Consider the following 26,756-nt stretch of genomic DNA (forward strand, 5'->3'; position numbering starts at 1 on the left):
AAACGGTGAAAAAAAACAATAATTAGGGATCAAAGTTTGACTTGGGAAAATATTCAGTGCGGATACCATTGATTGGCATGCTCATAAAGATGCAAACTTTTCGGTAATGTAGTTAAAACAATATTACCCGGCTCTTCACTTCCTTCTCTGTGTCCCCATCCCTCGGACTGGCCCCACCCAAACAACAGGCATGAATCCTGAATAGTAAGCTCCCCTCATCACTTATTTGTTTTCATATTTATGGATTTTTGAAAATTTTAATAATTTATGTGTGCAGTGACTACTTGTTCTAACTCTTGCTGATCGGATACTCTGGAGTTGGTAAATCATGTCTTCTCCTCAGATTTGCTGTAAGAATCCAGTGTTGCAATTCAAGGTCACAAAATAAATGAGTCTTTTTCAATGCTCCATACTGAAATGATGTATTAATTTCATAACTCAAATGCAGGATGATTCGCATCTGGACAGTTACATAAGCACAATTGGCGTCGACTTTGTGAGCATCTCTCATCTATCTTTACTCCTACTCTAGTGTTCTTAATTTTAATTTTTACGGAACTCAAATATGTATACAGAAAATATGCACTGTGGAGCACGATGGGAAGATTATAAAACTTCAAATTGTAACAATCTTTTCCCTTATTTGTTTGATTAAACTTGCTCGTAGATAGCATATAGTTGTTTATATGTTACTTTTAAAAGTTGTGTCTGTAACCCGAATTAAATTGTAAAATCTGGGGAGTTAAAATGCACTTTTACTATTGTATTAATATATAAATTTACAATTTTTGAAGGATAAAACTATAATCTTACCATTTTTGGGGCCAAAGTCTGTAAAATATTGGTTGCATACCTGTAGGCCCTTAAACATAATGCAAATGTGCAATTATGGCTTTGTTCTTTAAATTATAGCTACTAAAGCACATATATGTGTGCTTCGTTTTTCCCCCACGAAACATGCAGTGGGATACTGCAGGGCAGAACGGTTCCGGACAATCACTAGCAGCTATTATCGTGGGGCGCATGGCATTATAGTAACTTCTCTCTCCACATCTCTAGGTTCCAGATCATTTATGAAGAAGTTTTGGGTACGTTTGTAACAGTAATCTTTCATATGTGGCAGATAGTTTATGATGTAACTGACCAAGAGAGTTTCAACAATATTGTTAATCAATGGTTGAATGAAATCAGTCGTTATGGTAGTGAGGATGTGAACAAGCTACTCGTTGGAAACAAGTCTGACCTTACTGCAAAAAAGGTCGTTTCACCCGAAGCAGCCCAGGTGAAAACAAACAGGGGTTCAACATCCATCTGCTGCTTATTTTCATCAAACTATAGAAAAACTAAAACAACCATCGCATTAATGATTTTCTGTTTCATAGGCGTTTACACATGAACTTGGCATTCCGTTTATGGAGACTAGCGCGAAAAATGCTACTAATGTCCAGCAGGCTTTTATGGCAATGGTAGGCTGATATTAAGAACAGGTACTGTCTTTAACAATCAACCGAGCTGCTTTCATTAACATTTGAACTACTTTCATCTCATGCCATCATGTGCAGGATGGCAAGCCAGCCAGCGTCCAGTATGGCAAGGCCGTCGATGGTGCAGATAAAAGGAAAACCAGTTAACCAGAAGAGTGGCGGATGCTGCTCTTCTTAGTTAAATTCTGCTCTCAACAGATGAAAAATATGCTACCACGTAGAATTATAATACTTCTTTCGCCTTTTATTTTTTTATTTTTTATTTTTTACTCTCTAGTTTGCTATTCAGCAATGTTAATTTTATCATTTTTTTTGGCCATATTCCCCCACTTTTGATGGATAGCCATAAAAGCACTTTTTTTCAAATCGTATATATTCCTCTGTGTGTCTGAAAAACTGTTCAAAACTGGACACTGGACACTGGACACTGAAATTAATGAAAATTGTGTGTATTTCGAATCACTCTAATGAATGGTAGAGTTGTGCTCTTTGATGATTGAGGGGCAGCAACCTTGAGCTCTAAAAGATCATCTGTTGATGAAGAAGCACCAGGGTCTGCTGTAAACATGTTGTCCTGAACCGACCTGGGAGAAGGGTGATCAGACGGTACACAGACATCTACATTTGCAATGGCTTTACTGAAGTAATCATGGCAATATCCGGTATAATTCTTTGCATTCAGGAATGGCAGAGACTGCATCATATTCGGAGTTACTTCTGCCTGTTAAAAACATTAATTCATGAAGTTATCTATGTAGGGTAATCTGAGAGGGAAATTGCAGATAGGTACTTACCATGTGTTGAATCGTTTGATTATAAGTTGGGGAACTAGGCAATGCAATCATCGACATAAGTGAACGATCATCGGAGCAAAGATGTGGGAGTCGGTTCACAATCTGAGATGAATCTCTAGTACTGGGTTCTTTTGAGGGGGAACCCCAAGGACATTCATTCTGTGAAATTTAAACCATGTAACTCTAGTCATCAACATGAACAAATTAAACTGTACATACAAACATGTTGTAAGAATGGGATTAAGAGGTAATACCGATTCTGATTTGGATTCTTGAAAAGACATGTCAAATAAGCTTGGTCGGCGTTTCTTCCTATTATTCCCTGCATCTTGCAGCCTGAGAAAATACTTTTGTGCATGGCTTGCAACTTGAACTGGGGTCCTACTTATTACATAATTCTTTGAAATTCCTCTCCAATCACCTTTCCCCAGTTTTCTCAACCCTTCCAAGAACATTCTATGCTCCTCTTCCGTCCATGGCTTCGCTGTTCCAGAAAAACAAAACATTCCCAGTGTTTTACAGTACAGTTTACAAGTTATATACCAGAAAAAAGGAATAAATTGAAAATTTTGTTATAATCAAATACATGTTTATTTATGTTCCAAATATATGAAAGAAGATAGAAAAAGAAGTGATAGAAAAAGCAAGTGATGATTCCCATTCCAAATACAAAACTCATTGAGTACCTCTTTTGATGTCATGGGCTGCTGCATTGTGGTTCTCAGAATGAATGTGTCCTTCAGAAAAATACCCATCATCCACACCGCCACCATTGTTATGGTTTTCAGCATGGAAGGGCAGATTTCCCATACTAAAACTTCTCTGCATCAAACATTCTTGAGTTTGAGCCATGGCAGCTATATTCACCCCAAAAAGCTTTACATAACCCCGCTTCCCATTACTACAAGTTCTGGAATTATGGCCATTATGTCCGCAATGAGAACACTTTCTCCCTGTTCCCTTGGCCATCATCTCTGAATTTCTGGTTGATTCAAAAAGTGAAAAAAGAAAGCAAGGATTTATAGCCGATTTTCTTGTCAAAGTGTGGAGTATGGAAAGATTTGATACGCAGATGTTATGTAATTTCATTTGAGAACATTATATATAAAGATTTTGATTAATTAATGCTGGGAAACCTTGGTCTGCAAGTATTACGATCAATATTAAATTATTCATGATTGTTTTCTCTTATCGACTAATAAATATAAGCTAAATATATTTAAACATTTATCCAATTTAGCTGTTTATTATTATTTAAGAGCAGATAATCCTCTAATTGAGAAGGTTTTACAGATAATTGAACTTTCATATTTCTTTTTTTTTTTTAATATTTTATCCAAAGAGTGTTGCAAGTTGAATAACAATTTTGATACCAATATGTTTAGATAATTATATTTTCAGACTATATTTATCCAACATAAGATAAAATTTTGATATTATATCAAAATTTTCTTATTTCATTTCACAATTTCGACTCTTTTTATGCTCGAATTAAAAACTTGAATTTCTAAATAAATTAATTGAGATTTTTAACAACAATTGTATCACTGTATAACAAAATTATTAAGATATGATGCAATTAAAATACGTGCAAATTATGAAATATAAAATCTCATAATTTTGAACATTACTCAACGCTAAAAGCATAGTTATAGTGATTTAAATATAATAACAATAAAAATAATACAAGTGCGATAGGAATATAATTCATGTTGTTAATAACGTCTCCGCTTTACTCCATTTTTTGTTTCTAATCATCTGTATTATAATTTAACACATGCTGTCACAATTTTCAAACAAATTACATTTTTAACAATATTTTTATCTTTTACATTTTATATATAACCATTTAAAAGTTACAAATTGTGAGGTTTATATCTATACCATCAACATCAATCAACTCAATTTTTCCACTACACCCAATGTGTCATTTGATTTTTTTTTAATATTATTACATTAAACCTATACATATTGCATCTTTCACTTTCTACATTTACGTTGAATTTATTAATTTCAAATCATGTATTTTTATTTATTGTATATTATTTTTAAACGTATAATTATAATATAATATATGATTTTTATATACATACATACGTGATAATTTTTTAGTAAATACATACTAGAATTATTCATGATTAAGCTATGAAATCATGGCGGGACCAATAAAATAGGAAGAATACAAAAGGCAGAAATTGGTTTAGGCACCATCACACATGGAATATCATATATAGACACCGAGATAATTGATGTATTTGCCCGAATTGGAATGTCATACTTAATATCGAGCATATCTTCAATCTTTATTAACAACTCCATAGTAACATTTTCAATTTTCGATGACCAAGCATCATCATCACGTCAGTTTTTTTATCGTTGAAATCCACCACTATGTATTTGCACCCCTTCTATTAGATTTCAGAAATTTATACTTCATGTTAGATATTCACTTAATATTTTTAACTTAGATTTTCCTCAATATCCTCTTTTTTTTTTATCCAATAAAGCATCACTTTTAAATACACGTTAAACTCCATTATTAATGGAATATATATCTTAAAGCTGGCAAATAGTACATTTCGAATTTTATAAAAAAAAAACTTAATAATTCTTAACAGCAAAGAATCCAAACAAGTTATTTGTATTGGAGTTTAGTAGGAAATATTCTTTGATTAAGAGGAGTTAAGTTATTATTTATGGTATAAGATTTTGGGCTAGTTCAAAAAAAAGGTCCGCTACCCTAGCATGCTACTGTTTACCCTCTCTAGCATGATTTTAGGTTTTTTTTCTTTTGTGTTCTTTAGTTTGGTGTTTATTTTGGCGGTGGTTGCTTAGCAAGATTTTCTCTATTCCCTTTGAGAATTGATTCTTACATTTGAAATTCCTTATTAGCATTCATAGAAACTAAATTTGTTGGATTAACGCTTAATGAATAAGAAGTGGTTTTACAAGTACAGATTGAGTCGAACACGAAAAAGGATGTAGGGTTTTTTTGACTGGTGGGGTGTTTCCTAAAAGCTAGCGTTATTCACTTCCCAGCAATGAGAAGCACTATGGCAAATTTGTGGCATCCTGTTAGAGGCGTCCAAATCTGGGATCTGGGGGAAAAAATGTTTTTGTTTTAATTTCTTCATCTCATGGATATGGAGAGACTTTTTAAGGGATCACCATGGACTTTTAACAATCACTTGTTGTTACTAAACACGCTGCAATGGGAGGAAGTCCCCTTAAAAGTCCTTTTACTCTTGACATCTTTTTAGGTACAGATTCATTATGTTCCCACAGGTTTTTTCTCCGAGATTTTGGCAAAGCAATTAGGCAATTTCATAGGTAAGTGCTTGGAGTATGATGGTATAGATATGGGGAAAGGAAATTGAAATTTTCTGTGAAAAAAAGTTTAACTTGATATACGCCACCATTCAAAGAGGAAGAAACATGTTATGTTTTTCGGAAATTGCTCATATGTCAGGTTTAAATATGAAAGACTAACACTTTTCTGTTTCTATTGTGGTCGATTGGGTCACAGTGACTTATTTTGTGAGGAAAAAATGGCGTTGGGTGTAGATTACTGTAATGGGTTGGGATCTGTCATTGCGAGCGTAATCTAGAAGAGCTTTAGCTTTGAGCAGTGTCTAGTTACATGAGGGTAGGGAGGGAGAAAAGGGTGGAAATTTTGATGACAGTCGAGCTCCAAAAAGTAGGTTGTGAGATATGGGAGATAAATTGGGATACGAAAATGGTATTGACCCTGTATTAAGAATCAATTTGGAAGGGAATTCAACTTCTTCCTTACAATGGGGAGGAAACTCATCGACAAGACAGGTTCAATCTGCAATGGATCAAAATTTGGAAGAAGGTGTGTTAATAGGAGAAGAGGGGAAAAAGAGACCTAGGGGTGATTGAGGAGTCGATAGCTAGGGAAGAGATCAATATTTTGGAGGTAAAGAATATGAGAATGTTGGAAAGTAATCTTCTATCATCGGCGGCTGCCAAAAGGCAAATCGACCGGGTGCAATGAAAATCTTAAGTTGGAATGTCCGTGGTTTGGGGACTCCACGAACAATGTGACGACTTCAGTATTCGCTGAAGATATATAATCCCCAGATGGTCTTTTTTATGAAGATAAAGATTAGTAAGATTCAGATGAAAAGAGTTCGACAAAGTTGTGGTTTTGTTAATGGCATTGATGTTGACTCTAATAGTTTTAGAGGAGGGTTGTGTTTGGCATGGCGGCGTGATGTTATTATTAAGCTTTGAAATTTCTCTAAAAGGCACATTGGTGTGATTATTGAAGACTTTGAAGATGGGAATAAGTGGAGATGTACAGGTTTCTATGGCACCCCTTATGCACAGGATAAAGATGAATCATGGGCTCTTTTGAAAAGTCTTTGTGGTACTGAGGTGATCCCTTGGTTTCTCTATGAGGATTTTAACGAAATTATGTATGGTTTTGAGAAAAAATGAGGGTTACCTTTAGATGAAAGAAGAATGGAAGTATTTTGAAACGTGCTAGAGGATTGTTATTTGATGGATGTGGGTTATTCCAGAAATTAATTCACATGGAAAAGAGACAATTTGCTAGAAACGAACATCTAAGAGCGTTTAGATAGAGGTGTGGCTACTAAGGAATGGATGTCTTTGTTTCTTGAAGTATCAATTCAACATCTTTTGCACTCTTTTTCGAATCATTGTCCACTTTTAATTACCAAGAAAAGGGAAGACAATTGGTTGACTGGAAAGAAATTTAAATTTGAAGCTTGGTGGGTTTTGGAGGAATCGTTCGCTGTCGAAGTCAAACACATTTGGGAAAGGTCAACAGGAGATTTGTTACAAAAGCTGGAAAGCTTAAGAAAAGGTTTGAAGAGATGGGCTGCTCGAATATGACAGAACAAAAAAAGGAAAAAGGAGTTTTTAACCTCAAGGCTGTCAAAGCTGATGGGAGCCAAAATGGATGATAATAATTTGTCTGAAATTATTGATACAAAGATTAAACTCAACTTTGAGATTGAAAAGGATGAGCGGTATTGGGAACAAAGGGCTTGAATGAATTGGCTGAAACTTGGGGATAACGATATAGCATTCTTCCATAGTCAAGCGACACAACGACGGAGAAGAAATTTCATTCGTAAAATGCAGCATAAGGATAGAATAGAAATAAAAGTCATACGAAAAATGGAAGTAATTGCTAGATCTAATTTTTAGAATTTATTTTCAACGGGTGAAAGGGAAATTATGACCACCATTTCTCGGGTATTGATCGTTGTATTTTTTAAGAAGACAATAAACGACGCACGGTGAGATAAACAAAGGAGGAGATTCATTCGGCAAAAGCACCAGGTAAGGATGGATTCCCGGCTTTATTTTACCAGAAATGTTGGCATATCATTGGAGAAGATGTCACATCCTTTTGCTTATGACTTTTGAATGGAGGTATGGATGTTACTTCGATTAATGCTACTCATATTATGTTAATTCCTAAAATTGTCAATCCTTCCAATATTACTCATTTTCGGCCCATTAGTTTATGCAACGTACTTTATAAATTGATGGCAAAGGTAATAGCGAACCGCTTTAAAGAAGTGTTAGAAAAATGCATTGATGTTGCACAGAGCGCTTTTGTACCTAGGAGGTTAATTTCGGACAATGTTTTGTTGGCTTACGAAATTTTACATATCTTAAAATAAAAGAAGATGGCGAAAAAGGGGTTTAAGGCGGTGAAACTTGATATGAGTAAAGCGTATGATAGGGTTGAATGGAGCTTTGTTAAGAAAATGATGGTGCGAATGGATTTTGATCCAGGCTAGATTGGATCTCTCATGAAATATGTGTCCACGGTTTCTTATTCTGTGGTCTTTAATGGTCATGTTGGAGAAAACTTTCGTCCAACTATAGGACTAAGACAGGGTGATCCTTTGAGCCCGTTTCTATTTTTAATATGCGAAGAGGGCTTAACTAGTCTTATTCAACTTGTAATGAGGGAAAGATTATTGAGAAAGGTTAAGACCAGTAGAAGTGATCCACAGGTCTCGCATTTGCTATTTGCAAATGATTGTATTTTGTTTGGGGAGGCAACAAACAAAGGAGCTCATTTATTAAAGAGAATTTTGCTCGAGTACGAAAATTGTTCAGGTCATTGTGTCAATTATGACAAATTGTTTAGGAAGTAAAAATTTTAGGGGGAAAGTGGGAGGGAGTGAAAATTTTGGGGGAAAATAAAAAGTTTTGAGGGTTTTTGGGAGTAAAATTTTGAGAAAAGTAAATATAAGAGTAAAATTTTGGTGGGAAATAGAGTTTGGGTAGATTGAAGGGTTAGGATGGAAAGAGAGTAAAAGTTTTGGGGGAAAAGTAGGAAAGAGTAAAAGTTTTGAGGGAAAAGTAAAAAGGTTTGAGAGTTTGGGGTAAAAATGTAAAATATTATAGTTTGATATTCGAATTATTCGAGTTATTCGAATTCAAAAACTCAACTCGATGCGAACTCGAAATTCAAAAAAAATTCTAGTTGACTAGAATAACTCGATTTGTTTAAGTTGAAATTTGAATTTTTTTTTATTTTTTCGAGTCAAATTGAGTTTTGCTCACCACTAGTTCAAATAACCCATAATGTTATCTTGGCTTTCCCAACATGGTGGGTAGAAGGAACAAATCGTCTTTCCAAACTTTAGAGGATAGGTTTAAGCAGCGTATTGATAATTAGAGTGTTAGGCATCTACCTCAATGTGGGAAAGAAGTGTTCATAAAGGCTATTAGGCATCTACCCCAATGTGGGAAAGAAGTGTTCATAAAGGCTATTCTTCAGTATATACCGACCTATACAATGGCTTGTTTTTTACTACCTATATCCTTATGTGCTGACCTAGAGAGTATTATTGCGAAGTTCTAGTGGTAGAAAAGTAGTGGCAAGTGGGGTATTCACTGGCGTGTTTGGAGGGATCTTTGCACCTTAAAAGAAAATGATAGTTTGGGGTTCCAAAATCTTGGACAATTTAATGTTATGTTATTAGTCAAGAAAGGTTGGCGTCTTGTTAATTTTCCAAATTCTTTGTTAGCTAGAGTTCTGAAACCCAAATACTACCCGAATTCAAATTTTATTAACGCATAGTTAGGGAATTTACCTTCATTCACCTCGAAAAGTGTTTGGGCAGCAAAGGGTCTTTTAAAAAATAGATTGTGCTGGAGGGTCAGTAGGGGGTTCAAATATCTATTTGGGATGATTTGTGGATACTGGGAGTTGATGCAAATAGTTTAAGAAACATTACCAACAATGAAGAACTGAAGTTAGTTTCGAATCTAATTGATGCCACAAATAAAACTTGGAAGGCTGACTTAATCGCTAATACCTTTCATACGGACATTGCACAGAAAATTCTTTAGATTCCTTTGGCAAAAGCAGCATACAATGATTTCCAAGTTTAGAGAGGAGAATCTTCTGGCGAATTCTTAATCAGAATCGCCTATGAACTATTACAAGAGGCTAATTTGGGTCCTAATATTAATTTAATACAGACCGAGATCAAGGATTTTTACAGGAAACTATGGAATTTACATCTTCCTTAAAAAATTACAATCACTATATGGTGAATCTCTTAAAACTATATTTCTACTTTAATTAATCTCAGGCACAAAGAGTGGTAGTGAATGTTTCTTGTCTCCGATGTCGTAGTTCAGAAGAGGACAACAATCACATTTTTCGACACTGCCCTACAACAATAGAGGTATGGCAGAACTTAAATCTTTCTTGGATTTTTAATAATACAATTCAAAGTATTTGGGAGTGACTTACCTGGGTTTTCAGTATGGGTACTAGGAAACAATGTCGATTCTTTTGCTGTGCATTATGGTAAATCTAGATTTCAAGAAATCAGTTAATACATGAAGGAAAAATCATGATGAGAAGGGATTTGTCGAAATGAATCTAATGTCATATGGCAAAGTTAGATGGTTTGGAGGAGAAGCCACTTACTTTAAGTGTTGGTAGAGGGCACAGACAACCCAAAGGAAATATGAGGATGACAATTTATTTTGATGCAGACTTCAGCAGACGATCTTCCAAATCTACTTCGGGACTGGTGGTTCGCGGTGTGATGGGTGAGATTTTAGCCTCAAAGACAGTCATACACAGTGCAATCTCATTTCTGTTTGTGGCAGAAGCACAGGCATGTTTGCAAGCTATTCAATTAGGAATCTTAATAAGATTTAATTCATTAGCAATTGTGGGGGATTCAAGAACAGTTATTAAGAAATGCCAAACTACAGATCCAGATAAATCAATTATTGGGGCGCTTATTAGAGATATTCAAAGAAAAAAGTTCCATTTTCAAGAGATTGATTTCCAGTTTATTCATAGATCGGAAAATGAATGTGCCCATAATAATGCACATGAAGCGTTGAAAAGGGGAGAGGGAAAGTACCTAGTGGGAGCTATACCAGACTACATTCGTCGCGCTCTTAAGAACGATGGCCGAGGCACCCAGATTGAGGTAGTTTCATAGAAGATCTATAGAGAAAATAGATTGTAGAAGAAAGAAAGTTTTTGGAAACTATTGTCGTTTGAACTACTAGAACAGATATGTGAAAAGGCAACAGATTTGTGGAATCCAGCTGTTGATGTTGATTGGAATAGGGATTAGGTTTCCTTTTTCTTTATTTTTTTTGTTTTTTGTTTTCTAGGCCTTTTTCTGTTATTACATTGTTGGGCCCGCTCTTTGCATTTAGTTTTGATTATTTATCCTTTAGGATTAAATCCAGTGATTTCTCGGAACTAATTTAATGTTTGTTTTTTGGTCTGTTTTTATACTTTAATAAATATCCAGTTGATTTACTAAAAGAATAAAAGTTTAACTACAATTTTAACCCTTATTAATAACAAATAATCTAACTTCATATCTTACTAAAACATATTCAACAAATGTTTAAACTATAATAACACTACAATTTTAACTATTTCAACCTTTCGTAATAACAAATAATCTAACAAAATTAAAATTAATGAAAATTATACATTATAGAACAGCTTCTTTATATCATACATTTTTCAACAACTGTAATAACAATTAGCTCACAAACATTTGATAATCACAACAACAACATAATTTTGTCTATAAAAACTAATGGTTGCTATCATAATACTATTTTATGAAATAACCAAAAAACACTTAACTTATTAACTAACTTGCATATCCTTTAATTGAAGTGAAAGGATTGTAAGAGGATCATGAATGAGACTATCTTGAAATATGGTTGATTTTTTAATGATTTTTCTCCTCTTCTCCCTCAACAAAACCTTATCACTTAAAGGGATCAATTAACTGGCTGTGATTGAAGCCAACTTCTTCAATTAAAACATAATCTGAAGTTGATTAGAGTTGAGTTATTGTTACATCATTTCAACTCTCTATCTGTAACAGTAAAGCACAAGATTTTTAAAGGAAATTTTAAAAATTGTCAGCACACTTGTGAGTGGTGAAATTTTAGAATCTTATCAATCTATCATAAATGAATAATTAAATAATGTATTGTGTATATACAATTTAATAAATACATTAAAATTCCACACTCGTAAACATAAAGAAGAAATTTGAAAACAAGTTTAGAGTACATATATTAAGAGTCAAAAAGGCAATAAGAATATAGGAAGTATAAAAATTACAAATCATATTCATAATGATGTATGAGTCTCTTGCAATTTTCTTTTTGTTTTTAAAATATCATAAATTGATAATGTAAAATCGTTTCAGTAGGTACTGTAATTAATCACTGGAACCATGGTCTCCTTGATGTACGACCATTTTGATTTACGAAAATAATTTTCTTTAAGTGAATTGAAAATTGAATTAGTAAATACACCGTTGATAAGCAACAATGATGTAGAAATGATGATAACCAATCATGGAATCATCCAAAGGTAACATTATCCATAGGTTAAGTCAGCTCGAAATTTTCATCTTCTCCGCATAGGCTTCCAGCATGGCTCAAAAGTTTCAATTCACTATTAATTTTTGGGTAAAGTATACCAACAATCACTAAACTTCGAAAAGTTACAACTTAATCACTAAACGTTAGAAAAATAATAAATTAGTCACCAATAATCATTTTCTATTACAGATGTAACGAAGACACTGATGTGACACGTTAACTAGCCATGGTGAAAATCCAATTTAAAAACCCTAGCTGATGGAAGAACAAGAAGCAGAAAGAAGAAATGGAGATACCCACTGTTTATTTGAGTTTTCTCTTTCATTTTATCTGTTGATTTTTTTGGCAACCAAACAATAAAGAGTTTAGTAGCCACCACCACTCCTTTCTCACTTAATCCCGACATTTCCATCCATTTCCGCTCTCAACGCATCCCCAAATCATCCCTGCCGTCCATTTTCATGCCATCTTCTTCATTCCTCGCCCTCTAATCACCCTCTCAATTCTCTCTTGTTTTCCTCTATTCCCAAACGAAGAAATATTTTACTTTTCCTTACCCGTGCCACTTTTCAAAACGACAACGACCTACCACCTCAAACAACACCTTCTCCTCCTCCGTCGCTACAAGGAGCTAAACTCCTCCCTTTCCTTATCTCAATTTTAATAGGCAATAGTAATAAGGGATGAAAAATAAAAACAGTGAGAGAGCAAGAACTTGAGACAACCCTTTGGTGCTTCAATAGAAACAGAAACAGAAGATGAAAGATGATCGTTACTGTCATAGATGATGTTTTCAACAGCTTCAAAAACTCTTCTAAAATCCTTTTCGAAAACATTATTGGGTGACTAATTTATCACTTTTCGATAACACTAGTGACTAATTTATTATTTTATCAAAATTGAATGAATATTGATATAGTTTACCCTTAATATATATTTATTGAAATTAGACGGATTTATACGTAAAAGTGTAACACGAATCTTGTATTGATTTATATTCAAACACCGTTTATATAATAATTATTGATTGTGTGATAATATTTTAATCCTTAAAATATAAGGATTAAACTCACATTTTAAATTATTTAATATGCTAAAATTTAATTTGTATAATCAAATGATCATGATTGGCATTTATATATTTTTCAATTCTTTACAAAATGCAAAACTTTCACTAATTCTTTGTTTACTTCTCTTCTTTTTTCTTTTCTTTTATTTTTATAGTTGTTAAATTCTATCACATATGGATTTTATTTATTTTTTAGGTTTAAAGATATTTCGATTATCAATTTATTATTATAGTGTTTGATTTTGATCATTGTTGTTCAAATGTGTATTATTTATATTAGATTACAGCGCATCCATAATGTGGATGAAAAATTGTATAAGAAATATATTTATAATAATTTATATAAAAATAAATGACGTTTTAGTTGAAATAATTAAATTGAAACTTTAAAATTTAGTGGTGACTTAAGTTTAAATCTCATTATAATAATATTTTATATAAAAATATAAGAAATCAAAAGTTATCTTATATTAATATTTATTATTTTGCAAAATAGGTAGTTTTAATCCTTGTTTAGATCAAAACTTTCATATATATATATATATATATATATATTTGAAAACAAAAATATAAAAATAAGTAATCAAAGAAAAATATAAGAGAATGAAGAGAAGATTTTTTATTTTTATTTGTTACTTTTTGGAAATAAATAGGAGGATAATATATTTTAGTGCACTCGAACTCACGTATTTTTACATTGGCAACAATGTTAATATCAATCGAGATAAGACTCAATCGACAAAATTCATTATACTTTTAAAGCGAGATTCAAGTTTAAACCTTGAAAATAATATTATTGAGAGAAGTAACCATGAAACTCGAAATTCGAAATAATTAATCTATGAACTATAAAACCAACATGAAAAAGAATCTTATTTTATGAAAATTTTAATTGAGTTTAACTTTTCTTAATTATTTTTATTTTTAATTATAATGATGACTATGTTGATGGAATCAATGTTAATCAGAAAGGACGAGGTAATTTACAGAAAAATGAAGAATGCTTATTTGTGAATTTAAATTTTCAAAGTACTTAATTGACAAAAAAATGTAATACATTATAATGAGCCAAATCAAATTTTCAATCCAATAATTAAGATTGCTAAATAATTAATTTTAGGAAATTACAAAATTTTAAGTCTTAATGAAAAATTTGGCCATTAATGTTTACATGTTTTATTAAAATGACTTAATTGTATTTTTGAGTTTTTTTTGGTAATTAACTTTTATTCTTTTTCGATTTTTTTAAATAGATTTGATAAAATTACCGTTAAAAAGTTAATTGGATGATGTAAAATTTCATATGTGAAATATTTTTAATGGGATGTAATTTATTACTTAGGTAGCCCAATAAGATAATAACTCTTAATTTAAATCAAATCGAGAATACTTGTGATGTGCATTCATTTTGAATTTTTTAGATAATTACATTTATTTTTTAAATTAAGAGTTCATGAATTTTTATTTTATTTTTCTACAAGTAATTATTTTATTGAGTTATCTAAGTAATAAATTATATTTCATTAAAATATTATACATTAATTCGTTAACTTTTTAACAGAACTCTCGTTAAATTTATTAAAAAATAAAGATTGATGGACAAAAATATTTAAAAATATAATTAAAATCATTTGAAAAACATATAAATAACGTATCAAATATTAAATCATTAGATAAACTGGTTCCCATAAAATATTTAGAGTAAATTGTTTGTCAGTCTGATTTTCTGCTTTTTGATTAAAAAAACGTGGAAGCAACCAATATTTATTATGAGAGAAGAAAAAGGGTAAAAATGAGGTCAGGGTTGTTTGGATACTTTTGGCATTTTGTTACCGAAAAAAAGAAAAAGAAAAAAGAAACGGTCGCGGGAATTAAGGTGACTCTGTCTTGTCTTTCTCTCCAATTCCTTATCTCTTCACCGACAATCACAATTTCACCTTACGCCATCATACTTCAGTTTCATTTCATTTCTCTTCCCTCCTTACGTCGATGCCCACCCAATTTCTCTTTTATTTAATTCTAAATAATTTTATTTTATATTAGGATAAAACTGAAGTTACAGCAAAGTAACTTTTTCAATTTTGGTCAAATTTAACTATTAGTCCCTGTACTATACAGAAGTTGTAGACTTTATCTCTAATTCTAATTTGATTACTTTTAGTCCTTGTACTTTTTCAAATTTTATCCTAATCCAAACAGTACCAATTAAACTTGTTAGGTCAAATTTTGCTATTGATCCCATAAGTTATAGATTTAGTCTTCTCCGATTTAGCCCTTAAATCCATTAACTAAAATAACTTGACTTTTCTATAAGTATTATGTAAAAATAACAAGTTAGCATGGTGTTACACAGATAATAATATATTTGCCATTTAAAACTTTAGAAATCATAGAATTTAACTTGATAAACTTAATAATTACCGTTTTATCATTACTGAAATTTTAAATTTTAAAAATATAAAAACTAAAATAGATAAATATAAAATATAAATGCTGATTAACTAATAACGGAATTTTCCCATGTAAAACATACCATTATGAAAAATAAAACTCAATCACTTGTATTCTATGAAATAATTCTGGCTAAATTTAATTTGTATAAAATCTTCTAAAGTACGCATATGTATGTAAAAACATAGAGGTAAATTTAAAAATAAGATATAGTAAATAACTAAACGTATAGTTTGAAACTAATTAGTAATAATATATGAAATATGTATGATATTAAAATGAAAAGTAGATTAAATTATGGATAAAATGAAATTAAAACATGTAAACGAATCATATTAAGAATATACTAAATGTATTGCAATTGTTTATCTTGAGTTAATATTGAGTTGACTTGTGACACCAATTCAATTAATGTATACAATTGGTGGACGTAATAAAATATGCATAATACAATTAAAATGTAAATGTTATATTAAAATAAATCTTTGCTTAAGTGGTAATGTTAGTGTTTTATTCACATGAGTTTAAATTTAATCACATAAACATTTTTTATTAGCTTTTTTCAAAAAATAAAAGATTAAAGAACCCTTAAATTAATGATATAACTTATTTTAATTATAGAAAATATTTTATTAATCAAGTTGATGCTTAGTGACTCGTAACACCAACTCGATTAGAAAACAATGTAGCTAGGTTTATTATATACACAAAATCATTAAGATTTTGCCTACAATTATGATCTATTAATTGAGATATATTTACAGTTCACAATTCCATCATTTTACGGCAAGTTTCAGCTATTGTTCACCAGGTTTATTGGATGATACAACATTAACTGCTATGATCTAACTATAACATAATTAGATTTTCTTTTTATTAGCAGATTTATTGTTTAAGTGGTTTAATTAACAAGGGGATAACCTAACTAAAATGCCAATATATACATTTGGATGTTTTTCTTTTTATTAAAGATATTGAAAGTAAAGCATCACTGTAAAAATTATTTAATTTTTATTTAAAATTTGAAAATAAAAATTGCACTAATTAAACTACGTCAATTTTCTTACATTAATCACCACGTATCAAAAAATTTATAGTTTAAAACGTTTTCACCGACCATCGAACGTATCAAAATATATTTCCTTTCAAATAGTTTTTAATCACCACGTATCAAAAAGTTTATATTTTAAAACGTTTCCACCGACTATTGAACGCATCGAAATATATTTTCTTTCAAATAGCTTTCAATTTGCTATCATATTAATCTTTTGAATTCAATGGATTCTGATTTAGTGAGATCAGTTCATACTTCAAATGCTCGCCGAATGATTTACTATTGCTACACCAAACTGATGCTGAAAATTAAGCTATTCAAGTTGCTCGAACGTCTGATATCTTTTGATGAGTATGAAGCTTATCGTAAAAATCAATGTCGAAGATGCTTAGGGTTTCACATAGAAACGGTTGTTGACAAGTATGATTATGGAAGCAAATTGATAAGCAGCAACAAAGGTACGATGATTCATTTACTTAATTCACGTTCAATTTTGGACATGTTTTTACATCTTGAGATCCTCTAGTTGAATTTTTTTAGGTAAAAGTAGTGAAGAAAGATGATGTGATTTTAGGCATGAATTGCAATGGTCATGAACAATTAATCTAAAAAGTTAAATTCAGTAGGGAGGTAAAATTAGTTAATTTTACTACTCATTAATTAGCGATGTTAATTGACATAAATATATATTTCAAAATCAAAGGTTGTGAAAGTAGTAAAAAAAAAAATTGAGGATCTTGGCCTTCTTCCTCTATAAAATTGGGAATTACTTTCATCTATTAAGTTATTCTTTAAAAAATGGGATGCCATCACATTTTCTTCCCAATCATCTCTTCTTACTAGCATATATAAATGTAATGCCAAAATCTTTATAACCGATTTTACTAAATACAAAATGTTTTAAATACATAAAATATAAATTAATGAATACCAATTTAGAAAAACCAGAAAATTCTTTAAAAGATAACAAATTTCCAGAAATTATAAAATATACTCTTTCTTTTTTAAAAAATTACATAAAATTAAGAAAAAAGCAAAAATTCAAAAACACACACACAAAAATAATATAAATATATAAATATCTATAATACTTTTTATTAATCTTAAATGCTTTTCTATTTTTCATGAAATGTTGCTGTTTTATTTTTCCTTTTTTAAAAAAATTATTTTAAAAATATATTATTATATTTGTTTTGTAATTATAGCCCCAAAGGACTATAAGAGTTATTTTAATTTAGCAATATGTCATTTTTATGTGTTTTAAAAATAATTTATTTTTGGATTTTTCTTACAATTTTGTATTTAATTTATTTTAAAAAAATGAATATATAATTTATAATATCTGAATTTTTCTGAGTTTATATAAAAAATTTTGAATTTTTATTTAATTCGAAAAAATTGTGTGAATCATGTAATGTCAGATTATTTTAGCAAAACTAGATTTTGAAGTGACAAATATGAGGTTCTGAAACTTCAAATATGAAATTATATACAAAATAAACTAAATACTAAAGTAATAATTGAGCCCAACTTTAAACTACATTAAGCTTAACTAAAAAAATACTTAAAAGCTCCTTGTAAAATAAAATCTTCCACTAGCATTATATTGAATGCAAACATACGTAGTTTTGAAGTTACAACTACTTACTCTCATCTCAATGGTTTGGGTAATTAACTTAAGTCAAATTAATTAAAATATAGTTTTCAACATTTAAGGTTCCCACAAAATTTGAATAAATAAAACAACTTATATGCTAGAGATCATTTGCAATTATATTGAGGTGAATTAATAATTTAAATTTTATATATTAAAATATAATCTCTTCTTTTTTTTTTTCTTTTTTTTTTTTTTTGCTTTATTTAATTTTTAATCCATTTATTATAATCTACGCCAATAGGTAAAGTCTTTTGTTTGACACTCTAATCATAAGGGTTCAAACTTCAAATTTTATTTATATAATTTCCTTGTAAGATAAATAAATAAAAAAGATGATATTTTATGCAGATGTCAATGAACCTTTATTATTGGATAAAATAAAAAAATTATTTGACTTATAGATAAATACTAATTTTAATTATTATATTAAGATTTAGATTGCAGAATTTATATCAAGTTTTGATTTTATAGCTTAAAAGTTAAATTAATATAAAATTTGTATGGTTAAAATAAAGTTAATTATTTATAATTAAACTAATATATTTTCACATAAAAGAATGGATGAAATATTAGTCCCGCGAGGGAATTAGAGTTAGTTTCTTAGGTTTGTCATATAGTTACAAAATTTGTCAAGTGAGTGAGTGTGTGTGTGGACATGGCATGGTTGCTGAGTAATGTCTTTCTCTCAACACCTGTACCATAGAATCTAACTTTTCAGTTTTGTCCTTATATAAGTACGCCTACTTATAATCAACACGTGTGACTGTCCATGTCATTTACTGTTTTTAACCTCCATTTCCTTCCTAAGCTATATGCTACTCTACTTCAATGTCACCCAACAATTTAATTTCACAAAATTAATTAATTAATTAATTTGCAATTGCCATCTCTTTTTTCTTTTTCTTTTTTTTATTACTCTAATCTCCATTATTCGCACTTAACTGCAATCCACATTATTCTCTAATGTAGTTAATATCTTACTGTTTTTTTATTTTAGTGCTAGTGCTAGTATATATTTGTATTAATGTGTTTTAGTGTACCATTTTTAATTTATATTATATATGGATGCAAATATATCTATATAAGTATATTTATATCAATCTATATTTTTTAAAATTATTATTTAGGCTGATGATAACTTTTCAATTTAAACATAATTTTGAAAAAATTAAAATGATTAAAGATAAAAAATTAAAATTGATTTAAAATGTCAAAATTTTGTACTAATCAGTTATAGACAAGTATGTACCGATACAAATTGGTATTAATCGAAACATATCAAAATGACTAAAACGTACTAAAATTTTGACCGGAACAAGACGAAACATATACTAGTTGATACTGAATTAAGACTGAAACAATATGTACTGATCGATACGTATCCACTACCATTTGAAAACAACACATCACCAATTTACTAATCTAGGGCTCAAGCCATTCATTATAGTAATTGAACTATATGTCTTCATCTTTGATATTTAGGGATATGCCAAGGTATGATAGTGTTGATAGGATTCTATAATATTGGGCATATGTGATGAATTCCATAAACATGAAACATTTATTTATTTTTAAAATACAATTGAAGTAGCTATATCGATCTTTTTTTTTTAATTTCATTTGTGGGTTAAAACTTTTAATTGCAGTCCTATAAAAAAAATCTTATAATTTTGTTGCACAAATAAATTTAACTAACTTTTTAAAAGAACCACTAGTATAGAGGGATCTAAAACCAAATTGACACAAACCTAAATGTTGTGTAAAAAGATTGAGATTTATTAAACAAAGAATAAGATAGATACTGGAGAAAAGTTGGTAAATTAAAAAGGGGAAGCAGAAAGTGTAGAGTGATGGAAGAAAAACATGTGGCTAGAGGAGGGTGAAAGCAAGGAAGGAGCAAATGCTTCATTAGAGACAGAAAGAGAAAAACGTCGGTTACTATTAGGTGAAAGATCAGGTTAATGGGTATGGCCTATGGAGTACTAATGTAACTTTCACCATGCCTTGCCTTTTACTTTTTAGTTTTTAACCCTACTTCTCTCTATATAATCCATTTTAACTTTCCAAGTGTTTCATCTTCTCCTACAACCTTTTTTATTTATCATTATTGTTATTATTTGCTTGTTTGTCTCTTTGGTTTCTGTAGTAAGGTAGCAGCATGCAGTCATGGGCTTTTCGCCCTTTTCTGTTCTTCTTCTTCTTCCTCTATTAATTCCCGCAGCTCACTATAATTCTACTCAAATCCATTCTCCTGCTATTATCACTTTGTATCATTAATAGACTCAACCTAGCTAATACGTTATATTGATATAGTTTCTTTTAATTTTCATCTCTTCTTTGGGGCGCTTGATTTGCTTGCTTAATTGCACTAGTTAACGCCTTTGAATAAGATCAATCAATATTTTGCACCTGCATTTGGTTTTGGATTATCTCGTTATTTCCCATTAATCTAGAGAAATGTCGAAAGGTGTCACCAATCCCAGTTTCTATGAATTCGCAGAGCAACAGTTTATCTCCAGCTTTAATCTTGCCCAGGCCCATGCTGAGGCCGAGGCTGAAGCTCAAGCTCAAGCTCAGGCACAGGCTCAGGCTCAGGCTCAAGCTCTGGCTCGATACAACAATGCCCTTGATGAAGCCATCTATGGGTCCGATGAATTCCGCATGTACGCTTACAAGATCAAACGCTGCACCAGGATGCGCAGCCACGATTGGACGGAGTGCCCCTACGCCCACCGTGGTGAGAAGGCTCAACGCCGGGACCCTCGCAAGTTCCCCTACACCGCCATTGCCTGCCCTGCCTTCCGCAACGGGAAATGCCAAAAGGGCGACGCCTGCGAGTTCGCTCACGGCGTATTCGAGTACTGGCTGCACCCCGTCAAGTACCGCACGCGTGCATGCAATGCTGGCATGTTCTGCCAACGTAAGGTTTGTTTCTTTGCCCACACACCAGACCAGCTGAGGTCCGACTCCAAATTCAGCGGCCCTTTTGCACACAAGGGGAGGATGGTGATGAAAAGGGGAGGAGATCATCAGCTGATGATGATGATGGGGTCTCCATCAGGTGGTGTAGAAGGTTCCACGTCAATGCAGGCACAATATGTGGAGCCATCACCACCACCACCGCCGCCGCCACATCAACTGGAAGGGGTTTCGACTTTGCTCAAGAGTTTGAGGGTATTGAAGATGAGGGAAGATGAGGAAAGGGAGCTGAATAATAAGAAAAATAAGAACAATAGTATTAAGGATGAGGATGAGGATGAGGATGGGGACGGGGACGGGGTTGAGATGGCGGATATGGATTTGCCACATCTTGACTGGATTACAGAGTTAGTGAAATAAATAGCATGCAGTGTAAGATCACTGAAAATAGTAAAAATCGAGAGTAAATCAAGGGTGGGTTTAATTAATGTAATGTGCCGTTTGATGTAAAGATTGTTTAATGTTTATGTAATGTTTGTGCTTCGAGTTTCCTGTGTTCAAATGATTTTCACTTCTCTTTAATTTGTTTAATCACTTTTACTCGAACTTTATATCCATGTATATAAAAACATGCATATCATTGCCCTTTTAACCTATCATATATAAACAACACTAAAAATTCTATTTAAAAGTTACGAGATATGATTTAAAATTGATTAATAATAACATATTTAACATATGCAATATTAAAATGAAATAATTAGGTTAAATTATGAATAAAACAAAATTTAAATAGGTAAATAGTTTAGATTAAGAATATTAAATGCATTATAATTATTTATTATGGTGTTGTTATTGATCTTGGGTTGATGTCCAATTAACTCGTGCACCAACTCAATCAATAACATTATCAATATATACAATTGATGAAGGTAAAAAATATACATAATATTTTAAGATAAAGTTTTGGTGAAATGGTAATGTTTAAATTTTACAATGCAATTGTTAGGGGTTCAAATCCCATCACATGCATATATTTCAAAAAAAAAAGGTTAAAGTACACTTGAATAATATAATTTATTTTAATTATGGAATTATATTTTCTTACTTTCCTTAATTTGTCACTGAGTTTAGATTAGTATCCTCATCTATTTTATTGTCTAAGTCTAATTTTATTTTGATCGAGGTAAATATTTCTTAATAATGTCAACTCTAAAATTTTATTATTTTAAATACTAATTTTTTATGTAGTAATTATATTAAGTTAAATAGATTATTTAATTTTAAAAATAAAAATAAATAATTTAGACTAACTCGATTACAATCCCTGTATATGACATAATAGCTCATATATAATGAACGCTTCATTAGAATTGGAAGTTATTCGTTTAAGCATTTTGAATGTTAAATAAATTAATTTATGAAGTCTTTTGAGGTAATATTTCCTTAATAATTGGAAGTTATTTGTTTAATGAACTAATGTTTTAAGTGTGGAAGCAACGTATTCGATTTAAGGCCTCTCTTTTAGGGTTTAATTTTGTACGTCATGGTTATAATTTGATCATATATGCATATTTTTCTCTCAATTAAATTTGTATATATTGCTGACGATGCCGCACTTACAATGCCAAAAATTGTTCTTTCACATAATACATTATAATTCGAGGCCCATCCTATTTTATCCCTCCTTTTAATGAAAATTATATAACAAATGATTTCTCAAGTATTTAGATTAAGTTTAAATCTTGAAGTGGACATTGTTAAGGAAGATTTTATTTGAACATCACCCCTAGTCCAAACAGGATTAGACTCGGACCATAAAACGGATGAGAACACGTGGTTATACCAATTAAAAATTATATATCACCAATAAGTGATAAGTGTAATGATAAGACACATTACACATCTAAAGATAAAATGCATGTTCGAACATTATTGGAGATAGCATTGTTAAAAGGAGCAATCACGCACATGAACTCCAAACATAGGCCATAAAACGGATTTGGAAGATACCAAAAAATATTTATATATCACTATGAAGAGAGTTGCCACTGTTGACAAATATTACACCAAGCTGGTGAATCAGGAATACAAGTTGAATAACTTGAGGCATGTTGGACATTATCCTTAAGGCCGCGTTTGGTTGAAGGGAATGGAATAGCCATTCCCTCCTTATTCTTAGATGACCAGTTAAGCCATAGTTTGCTTCACCGTTTTCTTCATTCGGCGAATGGCTATTCCTCTTCTACTCATCTGATTTACCAAATCATCATTCGGTGAAGGGGGCTAAGAATAGCCTATTCAACAACGAACGTAATAGCAAAATTTCTCCCCCAGATAATTTTACCCTGTATTTGTTCACCCATTGTTCATCAATTCGTCGTTGTTGTAAAAGTAGTACCTCCGTCGATTCTGTCATTGGGAACCGTCGATTCATATCCAACTCATTCCTCGCCTCTACAAAGCTGCCTTCTTTCCCTTGTGAGAACCTTTGTAAGTTCCCCTTTTTTCTTCCTCTTCTTCTTTTATAATTTCAACATGTTTGTATTATTGGTTTTATTTTACCTTTTTTTTTTAAACTTTTGTAAAAAATGAAAAATAAAAAACAAGGATCTAAAAGAGTTGGATTAGAGTTCTTTTAATGGCACAAATTCATGTTCAGTATCAGGCGCCAGTTTTCGGGCCAAACGGCGCTGCTCCCAAACATGGGGGACCGCAGTTTATGCTGACTTCATTCTATGTCGGGGATCCTGATGCTTCCGTTACTGATGAGCAACTCTTCCAAACGTTTAGCCAGGTGGCTCAGGTTGCCTCAGTAAGAGTTTGTCGGGACTTGGCTACCGGTCGTTCTCTCGGCTACGGCTATGTCAACTATAACAATCCTCGTGGTGGTTAGACTTCTACTTAACTTTAAAAACTTGTTCTTTATTAAATAATCAACAATTGAAAGATGTTTGATAGTCATCTCGACTGTGAGTTCTTTTAGAATGGGAATGTAGTTATTGAAAGATATTATGCAATTATTATAATTGTATAACATTATTGGTAATTACTTTGTAATCTAATTTAATTGCAAAGTTTAAGTGTATTATAGTATCTAGGTATTTCTTGCTGATGGTTAATTGTTAATGTTTCTTGGAAATGTAAAAATGGTTAATTGTTAGTTTTGCTTTGGAACTTCTTATAATGTATGTAGTCTTTAGATATAGAATGCATGTTTGCAACTCCCCAAGAGTGGATCGAACTTGTATGTTAGAAATTAACTTTTTATGATTCATTTCTTTCAAGTTCATGTTTCTTTTTTTGAAAGAACAAGTTGGTGTTTTAGATAATTATAATTTCATTCTTTTGAATTATTCAATTAATTACCAGTGCGCTTTTGTTCTTCCTGTCTACAGTGGCTAGGGTATTGGATCTACTTAATTTCACTTCACTGTATAACAACCCTATTCGCATCTTGTATTCTCAGCGAGATCCTAGTCTTCATAAGAGTGGCACTGCAAACGTATTTATCAAGGTATTAATCTATTTTTAGTCTTTCTAAATTTTAGTCTTTCTCAGCATACACTCAATTTTATTCGTTGTTATCATTTGTATTACTAACCATTGTAAGATAGTTCTAGCATTCTTAAGAAAAATTCCTATGTTTGACATTTGATATGAGCTACCGAGGTTCCAATATCCATGATTTCCCCTGATGGCTTTGTTGGATGAAAATTCACTCAGGAAACTGAAATGTTTAAGTGGCTTAAAAAGGCTGGAAAACATACTAAGATGGTTGAGCAATCTGGTTCTTCTGATGATGAGGGTAATTTCCTACTCTAATTTGAGTAATCTTTCTCTTGTTCTACTGAATGATGTTGGAAACAATTTTACTTGCTGCTTGCCTTTGATTGTCACTAATTGCTCAGATGTTTTAACTTGCCTATGTATTGCCTACCAAGAAAGAAAAAAGGAATAAAGCGTTATTAATGCAGTTAGATTTTGTAGGCCTGCTATTTGATGATATATTTAGAGAAGAGGAAGCTTCATTTTATGGTTGATCCTTTATTGAACTGTCATTGCAACTTGTTCTGCTACTAAGGCAATCCGAAGAAAGACCACTTGAACTGGTAGGATGAGGTATCTTTGCCACGTTCCTCGTAGGTTCAAGACTGGTTTCAGAGAAGGTATGAAATTGCTAGTTCATTATATAAACATATTTTGTTCTAGTTTAAGGGCTTTTCCCCTTTCATTTTGTTAAATATTTATGTTGGATCATGATACAAGGTACTGAAGCAGCACTGAGGAAGAAGGTTGCAGCAGTTTTGGCTTAAGTTGGCTATGAGGTTGTTTTGATGAATCCATCTATTTTAGTAAAAGTTTTATGGGAACATTACATAAGAAATGTCATTTATTACATTGGATGCTTTTAAATATTTGTAGTTTCTATTTTCATGTAGCTGCTTAGGTTATTGTTGTTTGACACTTAATTACTGGACATTTTTGTGGATAAAGTTAATCATGTGCTTGTTTCGGTTATGATGCCCTTCATCTTGTTTCAAATTATAGTCTTCTTTATTCGAGTATTGTTGTTTGAAGTATTTCTACATCTTGTGAGTTACATCCTAGAAAAGTATAATCTTTGCTTGGCACTTACCATAATAAAATCCGAGGTATCAGTCCTTTTTATTATATAAATTCTACAGCTGATGCTGAAACTTTACTGTTCCAAAATACATGTTTGATGGTATGTGCTGTGAATCAGATTATGTGATTTTAAAATTTTCTTTGTTTATTCCATGTGAGGTTTAGGTTCTTTGCTTATCTTAGTGTATTTGGTGTGACAATCCTAATTTGACCCTAGTCGGAATGTGGTTTCGGGACCACAAAATCGAGTCATAAAAATTTATTTTTTTATTTAATTACATATATTTTATATGCTTAATGACTGAATTAATATGTTTGAAAATTTGGTATTTTAATTTTGTCTTTTCAACGTAAAATTAGCTAAAAAGGACTTGTTTGAGAACTTTAAAAATGTGGTAGGTAAATGTCCAAGGGATTAATTTGTTGAATTACTAAAAGGGTGGATTTGCATGTCTATTTTACCTTTTTAAATTATGGGTACGGTAATGAGGTTGGCATACAATAATTATATGCTTTTTATAATAATAGATTATATAATTGAAATATGTTATAATATAAAATAAGTTATAATATATTAAGTAGGGGGTGATAAAAACAAGGAAATAGAATGTTTCTCTTCCATCCTCATTGCCAAAAACATAAGGGAAAGAAGAAGGAAAATGTCAAGGGCATTCGGCCATCTTAAGGGTTAATTAAGGTAGGATTTTATGTTATTTTTATTAAATTTTATGAAAATTGAGTTAGTAGTCAAGCTCTTATTATAACCCATATGTGAATTTTTTTGAAT

General features: G+C 31.3%; 2 protein-coding genes and 1 pseudogene across 2 annotated transcripts; 2 read left to right on the forward strand and 1 right to left on the reverse strand.

Annotated features, from left to right (window-relative positions):
- The first annotated feature begins 190 nt into the window (after window positions 1–190).
- On the forward strand, window positions 191–1,662 carry LOC108478824 (GTP-binding protein YPTM2-like; annotated as a pseudogene).
- Window positions 1,663–1,917: 255 nt separating this feature from the next.
- On the reverse strand, window positions 1,918–3,349 carry LOC108477505 (probable transcription factor At5g61620). The gene is made up of 4 exons (XM_017780051.2): window positions 2,965–3,349; window positions 2,533–2,762; window positions 2,279–2,437; window positions 1,918–2,205 (listed from the first exon to the last, which is right to left on the reverse strand). The coding sequence occupies exons 1-4, from the start codon at window positions 3,248–3,250 to the stop codon at window positions 1,918–1,920; spliced, it is 963 nt and encodes a 320-aa protein (XP_017635540.2). The 5' UTR covers window positions 3,251–3,349.
- A 17,152-nt stretch (window positions 3,350–20,501) lies between these two features.
- LOC108478343 (zinc finger CCCH domain-containing protein 54) lies at window positions 20,502–21,902 on the forward strand. The gene has a single exon (XM_017780795.2). It carries the CDS (start codon window positions 20,879–20,881, stop codon window positions 21,758–21,760), a length of 882 nt encoding a protein of 293 aa, XP_017636284.2. The 5' UTR covers window positions 20,502–20,878; the 3' UTR covers window positions 21,761–21,902.
- Window positions 21,903–26,756: the final 4,854 nt, after the last annotated feature.

The sequence above is a fragment of the Gossypium arboreum genome, chromosome 12, assembly GCF_025698485.1.
Source record: "Gossypium arboreum isolate Shixiya-1 chromosome 12, ASM2569848v2, whole genome shotgun sequence".
In the NCBI taxonomy this organism is placed as follows: domain Eukaryota; kingdom Viridiplantae; phylum Streptophyta; class Magnoliopsida; order Malvales; family Malvaceae; genus Gossypium; species Gossypium arboreum.

Coding starts and splice junctions, on each gene's coding strand:
- LOC108477505 (XM_017780051.2), bottom strand. CDS start 3,250: ATGATGGCCAAGGGAACAGGGAGAAAGTGTTCTCATTGCGGACATAAT. Junction 2,438..2,532: donor AAGAATCCAAATCAGAATCG/GTATTACCTCTT, acceptor TAAATTTCACAG/AATGAATGTCCTTGGGGTTC. Junction 2,206..2,278: donor ATCAAACGATTCAACACATG/GTAAGTACCTAT, acceptor TGTTTTTAACAG/GCAGAAGTAACTCCGAATAT.
- LOC108478343 (XM_017780795.2), top strand. CDS start 20,879: ATGTCGAAAGGTGTCACCAATCCCAGTTTCTATGAATTCGCAGAGCAA.